The sequence below is a fragment of the Syngnathus floridae genome, chromosome 9 (assembly GCF_059516105.1).
Source record: "Syngnathus floridae isolate MCC-2025c chromosome 9, RoL_Sflo_1.0, whole genome shotgun sequence".
NCBI classification, from domain to species: domain Eukaryota; kingdom Metazoa; phylum Chordata; class Actinopteri; order Syngnathiformes; family Syngnathidae; genus Syngnathus; species Syngnathus floridae.
In genome coordinates, this window is record NC_142421.1 from 7,454,321 (window position 1) to 7,469,588 (window position 15,268).

The window sequence follows — 15,268 nt, forward strand, 5'->3', positions numbered from 1 at the left end:
ACTACAAAGCTGCATCAATAATTTTGCCTTTATAATTTCTTTAGGTGTTGAATTGGGGTTTTAATTGGCTGTAATCTATAAATCATGAAATATTTCATGTAGCCTACATACATTGAAAAAAACGGTTTTACAAAATAAAACCATTTGGCTTCAGATACATTTAAGTAGACTAAAAATGTACCTAATTTCAGATAATTTTATTGTCTGAGTAAGTTAAAGATATTTTTTACTATGTATACTGTAGTTTTCCACAACAATCAAATTTGTGATGCACTTGCATATAGACCAAATTAGCCTAATTGCCCAAACAAAAATGCTTCGTAAAATAAGACAGTATTGTAAAAATGAACATACAATAATAAATTGATGTCTAAAAGAAGACACCATTGAATTGTGGGACTACATACCAAGACGCATTTTTAATGTTCTGATTACTGAACACACAAATGATAAATATAGTTAAATATGATTGGCATAATCTTGATAGCGAGGTGTCTGGAATATGTGGAATTTCAAAAAATTGTATTGGTGTGCCTAATTTAGTGTCCTGTGGTTGTATCTGAATGTGTTGCGTCAAATGCAGAAGCTTCTTGTGTTAAGAAAGCCACAGCGCAGTGAAGATGTGCAACATGCGCATGACATTTGCTGTTGTTGGTTTCCATCCATTCACGTTTATTGTCTTCATCAAATATTTGCCACGTGAGCTCATCACCACCATCCTTATTTCCATATGAACGCAGAACCATCTAAACTTGCTCATTTGAAGTGTCCTCTGTCTTTTTTTTTTTTAGCTAAAGGCAGGACCAACATGGAGCTGCGAGAGAAGTTCATTGTCCCCGAGGGCACCACGCAGGTGATGGCCAGCTTCCGCTACCGAGGCCGTCGCTCACGGCCCTCGTCGAGAGCGGCATCGCCTAACAGATCCATATCCAGCCAAAGCTGTGTCATCCCGTCCAATCCGCCAGTGAACAGCACTCCTAAGGTGTGTGTGGTGCAAGGTCGTCAGTTGTGTTGCCCCTCCATGGTCAGCATCATCCATATTTGTTTATTTGTTCCGCATCATGACGATCATCTGTAGTTTATTCCACCGTTGTTGTTTTTTCATTCTTCTCTCCTTTTCTCATATGTCTTGTAGAATTTGATTTGTCATTCCGTGTTTCTTTGTGTTGTTAATTTGCCATTGTTCCCCAGACGTGCCAACACATAAGCCGCAATTATGATAAGCCTTGGCTTACAAACAGCAAACCCTCCACTCCAATTAAATCATCCGACTCCTTCGGGAGCCCAGGTTCATCCTCAGAGGTATTGCCACATACTGTATGTGACGTGCAGAGCTCCCTGATTTAACCTAACTGGAATCTTCTGCTTACTCTAAATATGTTTCCATAATCTAAATATTCCAAACCTTCATTCAAAAATATGTAAATACAGATTCCAATTAGGTCTTTAACTACTAACGATTTTGTTGCGTCCAGCACGACACTGAGCTCAACACATGTTCACTTGTGCATGAGTGACTTTCTATTAACTATTCCCGTTCGAACAAACAAACACACTAACAACATGGTTTCTGCTCTAATACTTATTTTTCTTCCCTTAAGGTTCCAACTAACTCTACTGATGTAAATTGTCGGTAGTGAATATTAACAATAATAGTAGTAACTAACTGGATGTAAATATTTGTTATAATTTGCAGACAACGCCAGTTCAAGGAAGCAAGTTGCGCCTTCCGGGCTATTTGTCGGGAAAAGGATTTCAGTCAAGCGACGAGGGAACACTAATCAACGCTGCCGTGCTCAAAGCTCGGGGTCATGCTCTAGGAGGTGAGTAGACTGATTAGTTGTAATATTACAACATTACTACTATTACTATAAATGCAAATAAATAGTTTTGCCTCAGTACACCTGGGCCCGTGACAAAAAAGCAGCTTTGGCAACCGATCGGGCTGATGTGTTTGACCATATTGATGAAAGAGCTAATTAACCGGATGTACCCTTGTAGACTCAAGGAAAAACTCGAGCCGACCTGGAAGCAAAGCAGGAAGCAGAGGCAGCAGTCGCAGAGGCAGCGACGCCTCAGACTTCGACATCTCGGACATCCAGTCGGTGTGCTCGGATGCATCGGAGACGGTTGGGGACGGCACGCGGACGACTCCGCGTTCCGTTTCTCGCCAACAAGGAGGGAAGCCCTCCAAGATCCCCACACCTCAGAGAAGAAGCACTCCCACGAGCAAACTTGCCAAGGGATCCAAGCGATAGTCAGTGGCTTCAAGAACAAAGGCCACAAACACTGGAATTACATAATTTAAGACTCCAAATATGCTGAGTGTTATTTAAACTGATGCTGAGTTGTAAAATATTCCTTTGGAGAGGCGATATGATTGAGTAGTATGCGTGAATGGAATGTCAATGGCCTCGTGTATTTGTTTTTAATGTATTTTACTTTTTGGTGAAAATGTCAATTTTTTTTAAATGATATTATTTGATTGATCCTGTCAAAATTTGATGGTCTGCCGAAAATGGCACTTGAGAGAAGTTACTGAATGTACTTTTGTCATGTATGTGCTCTGGACTTTGGAGTAGCATCGCACCACCATGTGCGTGTGTGTGTATGTGTGTGCGTGTACCTGTGTGCGTGTGTGTGTGTGGCGCCGCGAATATTTATTTAAGTGCTAACAATCTACAGTACTTTCAAGGGCAATGCAATATAACTATGGTAAGCACTGCGGAAACCTTTAACAACACTCCAAGTAGCAGAAACCCTGCAGCCACAAGTCGTCTGTTTGCAGACGACTTTGCAGCAACATGTGAGCCCCTTCACGCTGACATTCTCTGTGTAGGCACATTGCTTCATTTCAGTTGTTACTGTAACTATTACTTTGTAATAAACCTGCTTGCACAAAGCTACAAGAAACGGACTTAGACCATTGGCTGACCATTGAGTCCTCATTCATGTTACTTGGAAGTCAGTATATACTCACCCAGCATTTGATTGCTTGTAAATGTACTTTATTTTTTTTACCTCAACTGTTTGAAAGTATTTCATGAGGGTTATTTAATATTTAAAAATGTCTTTTTTTTTTCTTTTAATTTTTACTTCATTAACACTCACTGCCATTGACAGCTAGAGATGCCAATGTGCTGTAAGACTGGTTGGCAGTGCCAGTAAATGAGTAAAAATTCAAAGCAAAATGAAGGTTAAAGGTTTGCCCTCAATCTAACATCTTGAACTCAACAAGCATCTTTAACCAACAGTTAAATTTAATCTTTTTTGCATTTGTTCATATTTGTTTTGTTAATATTTTTGTGTTCATATTACTAAGTAACCTGCTGAGTGGCTTTGAAGAGTGAAGTTTTGGTCTCCAGGTGGAATGTTTGCAGAGCGTCTTGTGTTTGGCTGTGACATACTACATCTTTCTCCCATCAAGCTTGTGCCGATGCTGGACCCAGTGAACTCCTTTCTAAAAGCAGCAATATATAGTGTTTCTATGGAGAGGAGTAGATTTTTTTTTCATACAAAAAGTACGAAAAACAAGATGTAAGCTATTAACATAGTCATCTTTAAGCATTTCATTGACCTTACATATCAGATAAATTATAAAGATTCTACAATACTGTCAAGCTTGCATGAGAGTACATGCGTCTGCTTGCGTCTAGCGACTGGATACTGAACTGACCTATGAGAGATGGCTGATCCCGTCGGTACCAAAGGTAGAGCGGAGCTCAGGGGTCACGCTGGCCTGAGCTCCAGAGCTGCCACTTTGACTGGTCCTCCTGTTGAGCTCAAAGTGTGGCCCACGATGGCACTTTAGAGCGGGACATCATAGCACAGCCTGACTTGGAATAGATCCATCCGCACAAGCCCAAGCAATCTTCACCTGGAGGAATATGTGAGTCAATACATGATTAATCACCTTATCTTAATTCTTCTGCTTATATGATGGGTAGCATTGGTATTCCGTTTTCAAGTATTTACGGGTAAATGAAAGTTAATACATAGATGAGTACAAAGAAAAACAATTATTACATTTAATTGACACTGTCAAATTGCTATGTTTATTGTGGGAGATTACAGTGATGTGAAATTGCAATGCATCACATTGGCCGTTGTATAATGTTCACCTCGATTGGGCTATTAATTAATGTAACCAAAACCATGTTTCAGATTTTCAATATGATGCAAAGTATTTTTACAATCACAATGATAAACATTCTCTGGCAGCTCAGCTCAAGTTGGCGTTATTATTAAGACAATATTTTTGTGGTCATGCTTGTCTGATTATATTGTGGCAATGTATATCAAACTTTAAATTTCTATCTGTGGCTGAAAGTTTGTGTTTACAAACTGAAGTGTCTTTCTAATTGATCCATTTCTAACAATTCTGTTGCTCTTCAGGCACTTATAGTCGCTTGACTTTTCCAAATCTGAAAATGGCAGCCTTCGAAGCCATGCAGGTGTTTGTGTTACTAGTTGTCATTTTAGGATGCACCCAAGGCCAAACATTACCAAGTAAGTGCAATTTCTTTTTTTCTTTGACCTTTAAATGTTGATTGCTGCAGGAAATCTAAAAACACTATCACAATGCAAAAGTCCTCTAAATTGAACAATGCCCTACCAAATAATGACCATAGATGTCAGTATTTGTCTTTTTATTGCCCATTTTCAGCTTTCTTGATAGGAACAATTGTAACTTAAATCAAGATTTGACATCACCTTCCATGTGCACTCCTGTCTTGATAAAAATCTCCATTTGAGGTTTGTTTGATAACGTATATGTATATTGTGAGGTTTCGATCTCCTGGAGGAGTTCCGTGTGTCTGAGTCGAGAGGAGTGAAAAGAGTGGAAGGCTCTGAACCAGAGGTGGTGGCTTACCGCATCAACCCTGTCATCCATCTGCAGAAGACAATGAGGTACACTTGATTATAAAGGTACACTCAAGCATGGCAGCCAGTCTGCAACATGTAAACGTGCTATGTCGCTTTGATACATTCCGTCATTGAGAGAAAAAATAGCTTGTCAGTGGAGTGGAACCAACTGACACCTGACATGGACATCTTAGGAGCTTATTCAAATAATCATTTTAGGACGAGTGCAATGATTATCCCTATGTGGGCAACATGCTATTTGAGATGACATTGACTAAGGACACATCTTGGACAGCTTCCTTGTTAGGTGTTCAAGGTTTGTCAATCAGGACACCACAGTCCTCTATTACCCCAAGAGTCTTTTTACACCACTGAAAACCATACAGTGTGTAGCTGCTACGATAAGAGACTCATACCAAGCCAGATGAAATCGCTCCCGACCATTTTGGTTAAACTTTACGATCGACAGGTTTAGTCATAGTTGACGAGGAAGAAATCTCGGCTTGCTAAGAGATGTCTGTAAACAACGTTGTAACCACAGGCTGTTACTGTAACTCAGTGAGCCTTAATAAGCTTGGCTTTTATGACTTTAGCCTCAATTTAGAGGCCACATGAGAGATACAAAGAGTGATGAATGTTCGAAGACAGCTTCACACAGACATAATTTAACAAAGTTGTAGAACATCAGATAACAATGTTGAGGCAATGAGACGATGTTCAATTATACGATGCTGACTCTCCCACCACAGGGATGTGTATCCAGATGGTCTTCCCTCCGACTACTCCATCATTGCAACCTTTAAGTTGACAAAGGACATGGTTAAGAAATCGTGGAACCTGTGGCAGGTCAGCGCCCCAGACGGTCAAGAGCAAGTGGGCCTGCGTTTCCAGGGTGATAGCCGCTCGCTGGACTTCTTTTACATCAGCCCCAGTGGTAGCCACATGCTGAGAACCTTCCACGGTATGGGGAAGTTGTTTGATGGTGAGTGGCACAAATTGGCGCTGAGTGTGAAGGGCAGTCAGGTGAAGCTGCTGGTAGATTGTGAGGAGGTCAGTGTGGAATCCATCGACGAGCCAATGCCAGTCATCCGCCAAGGGTACACCTCCATAGTCAAGCGAGCTGCGAGAGACCGCTCTTTTTCAGTAAGTGTGCACCAAGAACGTCTCCTGTAAAAATATTTTAGCTGGCTCTCTGGCTTTACAATGATATTCCCCATATGCTAACCTATGCAGGTAGACCTCCAGCAGATGGACGTATCATGTGACCCAGAGAAGGCCTATTCTGAAGGCTGCTGCGAGCTCTCCAAGGTGGCGCGTCCACAGCCCTTCTGCAGCTCTCGCAGTCCTTGTTCTTCAGACTCATATGAAACTCTATTCTCTCGCTGCCGCAGTGTGGAGGTTATGCGGAAATCGGTCTGACAGCCGGAAGAGCATCTTGCAAATGCATGCACGGACAGCCAGGCATCCAGGGACGTCCGGGCCCACAGGTGAATTTCCGCATGATACATGATCCCGGTGACTTGTAGCATGTTGACCTCTATTATTTCTTCTGCAGGGCCACAGAGGTCTTCCCGGAAGAGACGGCGATTCAGGAAAACTGGGAAATTGGGTAAATGACCAAAGATTTGTTATTTCTGTATAATAAAAAGTTAAACTAACTCGTGGCCGTACGTAGCAATGAAAATCAGCTGTGAAACGAGAGTGAAACTTTGGAAAATAGCACTATAGGATGGAAACAGACCCGAAACCAGAAGCACTATGGGATAGTAAATGTTGGGGCTCTTCTCATAGATAGTAAAGATAAATCCAGACGTGCACAGAGGTGATGATGGATTTCTTTTCCTTTCGGAGGTGTACAGTAGCAAACTGGCAGGTGATCACAAGATTTTTGAAGGTAGTGCTGTCTGAGGGCTAAATGTAGTGAACTCGTATATTCAGGAGGAAATTGTATGAAAACTTCAGAACCCAATTGTTTCCCTTAAAATATTACGCCAAATGGGCCACTCAATGGCTCAGACTCTGACTCAATTTCCAGCGAAATTCTCATGAGGACACCAAGCCTAGACATAGAAGGCAGTTGGCCAAGACCCCTGAGAGTCTGTAATCACATCATGTCTGCTTGAGTGGAGTGTGAAGTTTGGCACATTGCGCTTACTTTTGCTCATAGGGAACTGCGCTTATTTAAATTCCTGACTCGTTGATCTTGAACAGCCGCTTTTAAAATTGGAGCAGATCTCAGAAGCTTTTTCATTAGAAGGGTTACATTTGGAGAGAGAGTCATTCAGCTAAAATCAAAGAGAGATTTGGAAAAAAGGAAAAGAACAAACAAGTCCAGTTGTCTTTCCTTCAAGTTGCGTAACAAGAAATGGGGCATTTCCAAAGAACCAGCTTGTTTGATTGTAGTTGTTGAATACGTATTTAAGGAAACTCCCTACACTGACTGGACAAACTTACAGTATGCAGGCCTACAGAAAGATTCCAGAGCCATTCATGCCACAGTCTCTCATCCTGAGTTTCAGCTGGAGGTCATTTGAGAGTAAACATCTGTCTTTTGTAACGCCCTGAATCACAGAGGCCCAACATGTTTATCTCTTTCCCTGCTTGCATCTTGAGGAAGGCGCTTTCCTGGCACACATTTACGAGTTATTTTGGGTGGTCTTCCTTTTTTTTTTTTTTTTTTTTTTAAGCCCACCTTAACTTTGCCAGCATATAAATGCGGTAAAGTTCACGGTTTTGTCTTTTGCCATACCGTCGGCCATCTATGAGGTTAACCGTTAAATGATGAGATGTTCAAATAAACAGACCACAAGAAGACAATCTGGTTTTGTTCGTTGATGCAAGGCAACACTTTTCCTTCTGCATTTGAAGTGGTTAGCATTTGTCTAAACAAGAGCGCTCCATTTAGTTGCATCTATGATTTGTGTGTGTGTATATACAGAGTGCAGTGGAATATTCTGGTGTACATTTTCCACTAACATGACTAATATGACCTTGACTAAAATGTTTTAGGCAACGGTGTACTCACCCTCTTCCCATGAGGAGCTGTAGAAGTTCGTCATACGATGTCTATTTGGTTTAGCATTGAGTTGAGGAAACAATTAAAGGCTAAAGTGGCAAGTATTTCCCAACATCTGTCATTAGACTTTATTTTTGTCATGTACCGTAGTTGTATTTATTTACTTTGATGTTTTCTTTCATGCCAAGTTATGAAAAGCCAAGTAAACACAGGACGTTTGTGATGGATTAATATTTCTGCACGAAATGGCCCTTTTTTTTTTTTTTTTTTACCTTTTCTGACTCTTGGTTTTGAGTACAGACCCATCAGCAACAATCCAAAAAAATCCCAGGCATCTCATTCCATTTATTCACATTATTAGAGGTATTTTCAATTGATCCTGGTTTTTAAATGACAGATTTAGGAACAAAATGTCATGCTGCGTTTTTTTTTTGTTTTTTTTATGAGAATAAATTGATTGAGCTTCACAGAAAGGGAGTTAACTTCAAAATTACGTTTCCAACTGTTTGCTAAAGTGCAAGAAATTGAATTATGTGACAACAACAAAAATACAAAAGCAAGCATTAACCATATTTATTCCGTTCATGCAATTCAACTGTCAAGGTTGTCCAGTCTTCCATCTTTGTACATGTTGTGGTTACATTAACGTCTATAATTATTGTTCCCTGCCACCTTGTTTTGCAGGGCATCAGGGGAAACACAGGAGACTATGGCGTCGTGGGTGAGCCAGGCCCTAAGGTAAATTCTGTCTTCACACTGATATCAGGTTGCGCTTCCGTTTAATTCTTCATGGTGGTTAATGATAGTTCACATGCATCATCCTTAGGGCGAGATTGGAAGCAAAGGCGAGAAAGGAATGAGAGGTCTCTGGGGCCCTGCGGTAAAGTGATTATACTTCACACCATCTTTTCCACTAATACAATGTCACAAATAAAACACGATACCTTGTCCTTACAGGGCGAGCGAGGTACAAAAGGGCTGAAGGGCTTGAAAGGGGCAGCGGGATTCAAGGTGAATTTAAGCAGTTGAAAATGAGTATCATTGCAGAGTTTTCACAATTCTTACAAAGACACTTTGATTAAAGGGTATTCGTGGACCCTCTGGAGACATCGGAAATACTGGGAGGCAGGGAGAAGTTGTGAGTTCACCTGCAATCTTCATCATTATGCGAATAGGGCAATTGTTTTCACTTCAAGACCATATTATGATTTTAAAAATATGATTCCTCCCTGGACATTTACAATGCAACCGTAATGTACATAACATAATGGTAAAGATAATAATAATCACAAAAATCTAATATTTAGTGAGCATGTAAAAATAACAATCCCCCCAAAATTTGGCATTGTAGATTCCGACCCCTACTGTAGTTTATCATATGATTTTTACTTTCCCTGCAGGGTACAAAAGGTGAAAGAGGATACGAAGGGATTGCTGGGTTTCAAGGAGTGAAGGTATAAGTTTCTTCTCTTGTGTTATTACATTTTTAAAAGATATATTTATCTGTTGTTCTGATTGTTTTGACATATTTTTAGGGCGAGAAAGGTAGCACTGGTCCAGATGGGAACCCTGGACCTCGAGGAGAGCAGGTGGGTTCTTCATCCATAAGAGGCTATATGGGTATGATGTTTCAATTGCAACAAAAAGGCCGGTCGGAATTCTAGTTGCTCATTCACTCACATGACATATTTGAATGACATAAAGTTGGGTTTTCCTAAAATGAAACAAGTGACATGTTGCTAACAGACAACGTGCACAGCACAGCAATCATCAATCGTAGAGGAATTGGGGATATTTATGATATTTTTGATATTTTGTATCTCTGAATTTGAGCTCTTTTGACATACTATACCAGTCTTAAGAAACAATAACCGTTAAATGGATACTTTACCAACACCATAATTATCTATTCTTAATTTATCAGTGAACTGAGTAAAATATAAAATAATACGAACAACAACAGTAATTTGATGTTACATTTTTTTAACAGGGTATTGTAGGAGATCCAGGGGAGCGGGGGACTGCTGGAGAGAAGGGGCAGCCTGTATGTATACCCCACAATAATTGTCAACATGTCATTTTGAAACCTGAACGCAGTCATAGTACATTTATTATCTAACTTAGGGGGTCACGGGCCCTCGTGGTAGAGATGGAACCATAGGACAAAAGGTGACGTCACCCTTACGAACATCTTGTAATCAACTATATCTCAGTATTTATTATAATAAATCTTGATAACGTTTCCCCAGGGCATTATTGGCGATCCTGGAATACCTGGCAGAGATGGAGATATTGGAATAGAGGTACTGTATCCACTGTATAATACATTACTACCTGATCCCTTGAAATTGATATTTTTGTTATTTATCATTATTTTTTTTATTCCCAGGCTTATCAAGGACCACAAGGTCAGAGTGGAAAACTCGGACAAATCGGCTCAAAGGTATAACTGATGTTGTTAAGGATTGTATGTAAACTGCGTAAAGTTTGTTTGGCTCATTATTGTGGGTTTTTTTTCCACAGGGGGAGAAAGGAAGCCTGGGATTAGTGGGAGAAATGGGCCCTCAAGGTCGAACTGTAAGTTGTACCTCCTGAAGAAAATCATCTTGTGTTATTTACCACTTTTAAGAGAATTAATTAACACAGAATGAAACAGCAGTTTAAACAGGTAGTTTAAATAAATGTTTTATTCCCGAGGGTCCAAGAGGTTACAAAGGGTCTGCGGGGAAACCAGGAAGACCAGGATTTATTGGTCCACCAGGACCTAATGTAAGTTTAAAACTCTAACTTTTAACTCTAAATGCTTGTTTATTTCGTGTAAGTGATTGAAGTACATCATGTCTTCCCAGGGACACGTGGGAGTAGCTGGAAAACAAGGAAGCAAGGTATTGTCATCAATATACCGCAGGAAATATGAAAGATGGCCGAATTATGAAGGTTGAAATAAACAAAGCAGATGTTTCATGCAGTGAAAACAGGGAGGGGGTAGGATATGGATTCACTGGCCATAATATTAGGGACGCCTGCACAGTCTAATACAGTGTGAATATTAAAAATATTTTAATTACCTTGTCTTGAGTGGCAAAATTTCTGTTTGTTTATTGCATCTCTTAAATTGTTCAAGTGTACCTAATGTAGGAACTGGGGTATGTTGGGGAGTTTTGTCTGAATTAAGGTTTTTGACATCCCAAAATATGTATTACTTTGTGAAACAGAGAGTGCACTCTCACAAGTGCACACAAAAAAATAATCTTACAGTAATATTTTTACACAGCATAAAACATTTTTCTCTCTTCCTTGTACAGGGTGACACAGGAATCCCAGGAATTCAAGGAGTCAAAGGCGACCAGGTAAATATTTCATCATATTGAGTTCTCTCCCGCCCTGTCTGTTCTCACAACATGTTTTTTGTCTTTAAAGGCACAGAAAGGTGTCAAAGGACCAAAAGGAAGGGTGAGTTAACTTATCGACCCATCACTTACGCTAATGTTAGTGTTAGATCTCATCTCTGCTGTTCATGCCAATGTGCTCTGTAGGTTGGAGACAGAGGGCAGCCGGGTCCTCAGGGAGGACGGGGTAAGCGTGGCCCAGCGGGTCCGGGTGGACGCTCAGGTCCCGTGGGAACCAAGGGAGTGAGAGGTGAAGGAGGACCAGATGGTTTTCAGGGGCCCCCAGGTCCCCCAGTAAGTAAAACGCAAACCCCAGAATGCTGTTTTTATTTTTACCTTGTATTTGTAACACAATGTGGTTACAGCATTGATGTAATCGGCAAGATCTGCTCACAGTGGTCGACTAACCAACGTCATCACTTGTTCGAGTAGTAAGACTGCCAAAACTATTGGGGTCAAGAACAATTTGTCAAACTTTTCTTTTTAGTCAAGATGCTCATCCAGGCATGAGGTCTCATCAGTCAGTGTGTCCATAAATCCATAATGAGTCTAGGGAAATCTCATTGGCCTCATTTCTCGTTGGGGTTTCCTCTGAGATGCTGCCATCACTTCAGCGTGCGCTCTGCTGGAATATTCATCTGCCGTGTTGCACATTTGAGTCACTTCCAATGATGGATTTGCTAATGATTCGTCACACAGGGTCCGACGCTGCCGGCTCAACATGTGATCGAGGTTTGCAAGAAGGTGGTGCTGGAGCAGATGTCCACCTTTGCCAACTCAATCAAGAGGACGTGTGCCGCAGTGTGTCCTCTCTACGGGGACGTTCCCATGGGTGCCCCAGGTCCACCCGGGCAGCAAGGCCCACCTGGACCTCCTGTGAGTTCTAATAGTTTTCCAATTCTTCAGCCTAAACACACTACCGAGGCTATTCTCCATACATTGTTCACTTCTGTCCCGCACATTGCAAATGTCTGGAAAATTTCAACTGCAGTGGTTGGCAGAAAAACTAACAACGAAAACATTGTGAATTTCCATATCAACATGAGGACAAAGACAGTGGTCTCCTGGTATGCGTTGAATGTTTTTTGGAGAATTTCAACTACCGACAAATCCTTTCCATATTGTTGTGCAGCACAGAGGTAATCCATGTCCCACCACATCAAAAAGATTCTTCATACTTGGTGTGTTAGCGCTGCATTGAAAAGAAAAACAAAACTGTAAAATTGCAACAAAAAAAAAAATTGTTGGGGAAACAAGAAAAAATGGATTGGTCTTAAAAAAAGTAGTTAATTTAATGAGTGAATGACAAACTTCCCCTACAAATCTATGCTTAACATTTTACGATTCTTGAGGTGTTGAAAAAATATATGTTGCGTTATGTATGGCTAAGATGCAACTGCATAATATGTTCTCAATCAAATATGAATATGCAGAACGAGCAAGTTCAGCTTTTATGCGATCAGAACCATTCAGAACAAATGGAAGAACCAAATATTCAAGGTTGACACAGACCCGATGTACTAAAGATGAATGTTATATTTTTCCTTTTATGATGTTGTCAGGGTGATCCTGGAAGAGACGGCGATCCTGGAGAAGTCGGCCTGCCAGGATTTTATGGTGAAGTCGGAGATTCAGGCCAGCAAGGAGGGCCAGGTGTGGAAAAACAATGCAGACACATTGCACTCATGGTGTTGAATGGAATCATGAAGTCACAACATATATGTGCCGGTTATAATACACAAGCTTAAGGCTTTAGTGACAGTCAGAGGCCTTAATGAGGAATCCCTGTAGAGCAAGGCCAATGAAAATCAAGAATATTTATGAAGTGTTTTAATTAACGGTGATGTCAGTAACAGATGCTCTGTAATCTACAGAGCATTTTCAGGTAATGTCATTCTTCTGGTCAGTCTGTTGTGTTCTGAGAAATATGTGGGCGTATTTTTGTGTACGTGTGTGTGTGCATGTGTGTGTGTTCAGGTGATAGAGGAGAGCAAGGTGATAAAGGAGCCAAGGGTCATGGCCTACCTGGCTACACTGGAGAGCAGGGGAATATGGGTAAAAATATTTTAAAGTTGCTCACTCATGTGATATGTAATGATTTTATTTAAATATATGTGCCAAAGTACTATAGAAAAGTAACCATCTAAAATGTTATTCTCGGGTCAATCACAGGTCAGCGTGGACGTCCCGGCAGGGTCTTTAATGGACAACCAGGGAAGCCGGGTGAGCGGGGACAAACGGGCCTGGCTGGAATCAGGGGCCATGCGGGTCTCAGAGGGCCCCCCGGTGTTTGCCTCACCTCTGGGTGTGCTCTGCTCACTTCTACAAGTCCAGCACCTCAAGTTGCTCCTCAGGGTGCACCCCCGCGAAGGTTCAGGAACCGCCAGTAATGGAAAAGATCCCGTGTGGACAGTGGAATATTGAAAGGACCAAAAAGTGTTTGTGGATTCATTGTCATGTTAATATGTTGTCATCCAAAATAGAATTTTTAATGTAAATATTCTTAACTGAGGCTCCGATTTTTTTTGACCATATGAACAGATTAACACCCAAAAAACACCAATGTGGGATAATATTGTATGTATAAAAATGAAAACTTTATTTGATTTTATTTAAAAGATTTCACAATCTGACTTATCTTGAAACATCTTTTCTTTATAATAAAATTAAACAAAAAAATCATTGTGACTTTTACGATCAGACTGATGATTATTTACCATGTGATGACCTCACCTAGGTTCAAATTCACAGGAATCAATATTGCTGCAATGGAATGTAAGTAATATTTAGTGTTTCCAATTAGTTTTTCATTCATTTGTACAATCCGTATAATTTCATTGTAATTTTTATAATATTTCAACCACTATCATTTTTAAAAACAATCAAACATTTTGTCAAATTTAGGTAGTAGTACGTTCTTTGAGCTTGTTCTTAAGATTCCATTATCTTACAGCCACAATACAGAAACACTGTGCTACATTAATCTTTCCCCTGAACCTCACATCACCTACAGGCACCAGTAGTTTTTAAATCCGTAGAGTAAACATGCAGCGGGACCACCTGCGTTACAGCTGCCCGCACGTTTTACTGTTACAGCAACCTCACAGTGGAAACATAGCCAGAACAATTTTGTCAGAAGCAGGATAATACTGGTAATTAATTCTTGATGGAATAATAATTGTGTAAGTGCAATAACCACGTGTCATTTGACTTCACAATATTTACTTTGACAGGTAACGGCGTGAATTTAGCTGTCAGTGGTACAGTAAATAATATATGTCGTCCTTAGAAGTTGTTGCAGTGATGACTGTAATGACAAACAGAAACAGTTCCCATGTGGAGAATGTTACACAACAGTTGTGACTTCAATCATAAGGCTGTTTCAATTCCTGGCTTAGTTGTGTCCCATTGCTGACTTTGGAGCACAAAAAAAAACATGCTTGATTGGAACAGACTCCACATGTTCCATTTGGGAATACTAGTTCTTGACAGCAAAGCTTGCCTGCTTTGGGATTCTTAAAAAAAACAAAAAACAGCTTCAATGTATAGCATTTTATTTCAGTATGAAAAATTAATTGTTTTCCCACATCTAATGGAGAAAGATATCCTGGGGGGAACCCCACTGAGATTTGTGAATGACTCAAGACTCTTCCCAGAGCCTTTTACTGGCATCCGTTTGTTTCCTCGGAATCTCGTTAACTTCAGCCGTCATCCTCCACCTCATGTTGTTCCGTTTTGTTTCATCAAACTCTCTGTTGTCTTTGAATGTTCAGTGTTGCACAAAACTGAATAACTGAAAGAGGTTTAGCATAAAACATAACAGTTTATTCCTCAAAGGCATTTTTATTCTACTGCCAGGAACCAGATGACGTCGCACTTCTATTTGCTATCCACTTTTTTTCCAGTGGCAATGATTCCATGAACTTAGCTACTTTATTGCGTAATTACTCTACTGATCACTTGATGTTAAAAATAATTAAATTAGATGACAAGTAAG

The 15,268-nt window shown here is 40.4% G+C and overlaps 2 protein-coding genes across 6 annotated transcripts in view; both read left to right on the forward strand.

The window, feature by feature from the left end:
- The window catches only part of dst (dystonin), a 77,594-nt gene extending 74,677 nt beyond the window's left edge, over window positions 1-2,917 (forward strand). For all 5 annotated transcript variants that reach the window (XM_088385808.1, XM_088385804.1, XM_088385805.1 and 2 more), the window contains 4 exons: window positions 792-982; window positions 1,192-1,302; window positions 1,697-1,823; window positions 2,002-2,917. In XM_088385808.1, coding sequence (XP_088241934.1) covers window positions 792-982; window positions 1,192-1,302; window positions 1,697-1,823; window positions 2,002-2,258 — 686 coding nt within the window. In that variant the 3' untranslated portion in view covers window positions 2,259-2,917. The remainder of the gene's footprint in view (window positions 1-791; window positions 983-1,191; window positions 1,303-1,696; window positions 1,824-2,001) is intronic.
- A 1,877-nt stretch (window positions 2,918-4,794) lies between these two features.
- LOC148393232 (uncharacterized) lies at window positions 4,795-13,925 on the forward strand. Its single transcript, XM_088384875.1, has 25 exons — window positions 4,795-4,911; window positions 5,616-6,009; window positions 6,100-6,174; window positions 6,258-6,353; window positions 6,422-6,475; window positions 8,567-8,620; window positions 8,709-8,762; window positions 8,840-8,893; window positions 8,967-9,020; window positions 9,283-9,336; window positions 9,418-9,471; window positions 9,873-9,926; window positions 10,007-10,051; window positions 10,132-10,185; window positions 10,272-10,325; window positions 10,406-10,459; window positions 10,580-10,651; window positions 10,732-10,767; window positions 11,188-11,232; window positions 11,303-11,335; window positions 11,419-11,565; window positions 11,971-12,147; window positions 12,834-12,924; window positions 13,249-13,326; window positions 13,444-13,925. The coding sequence occupies exons 1-25, from the start codon at window positions 4,907-4,909 to the stop codon at window positions 13,659-13,661; spliced, it is 2,106 nt and encodes a 701-aa protein (XP_088241001.1). The 5' UTR covers window positions 4,795-4,906; the 3' UTR covers window positions 13,662-13,925.
- The last annotated feature ends 1,343 nt before the right edge of the window (window positions 13,926-15,268 follow it).

What these genes read in the sequence shown, in the direction of transcription:
- LOC148393232 (XM_088384875.1), top strand. An exon ending in ATGGAACCATAGGACAAAAG is followed by an intron (nt 10,052 to 10,131) that starts GTGACGTCACCC and finishes ACGTTTCCCCAG; the next exon opens with GGCATTATTGGCGATCCTGG. An exon ending in TGGGCCCTCAAGGTCGAACT is followed by an intron (nt 10,460 to 10,579) that starts GTAAGTTGTACC and finishes TTTATTCCCGAG; the next exon opens with GGTCCAAGAGGTTACAAAGG.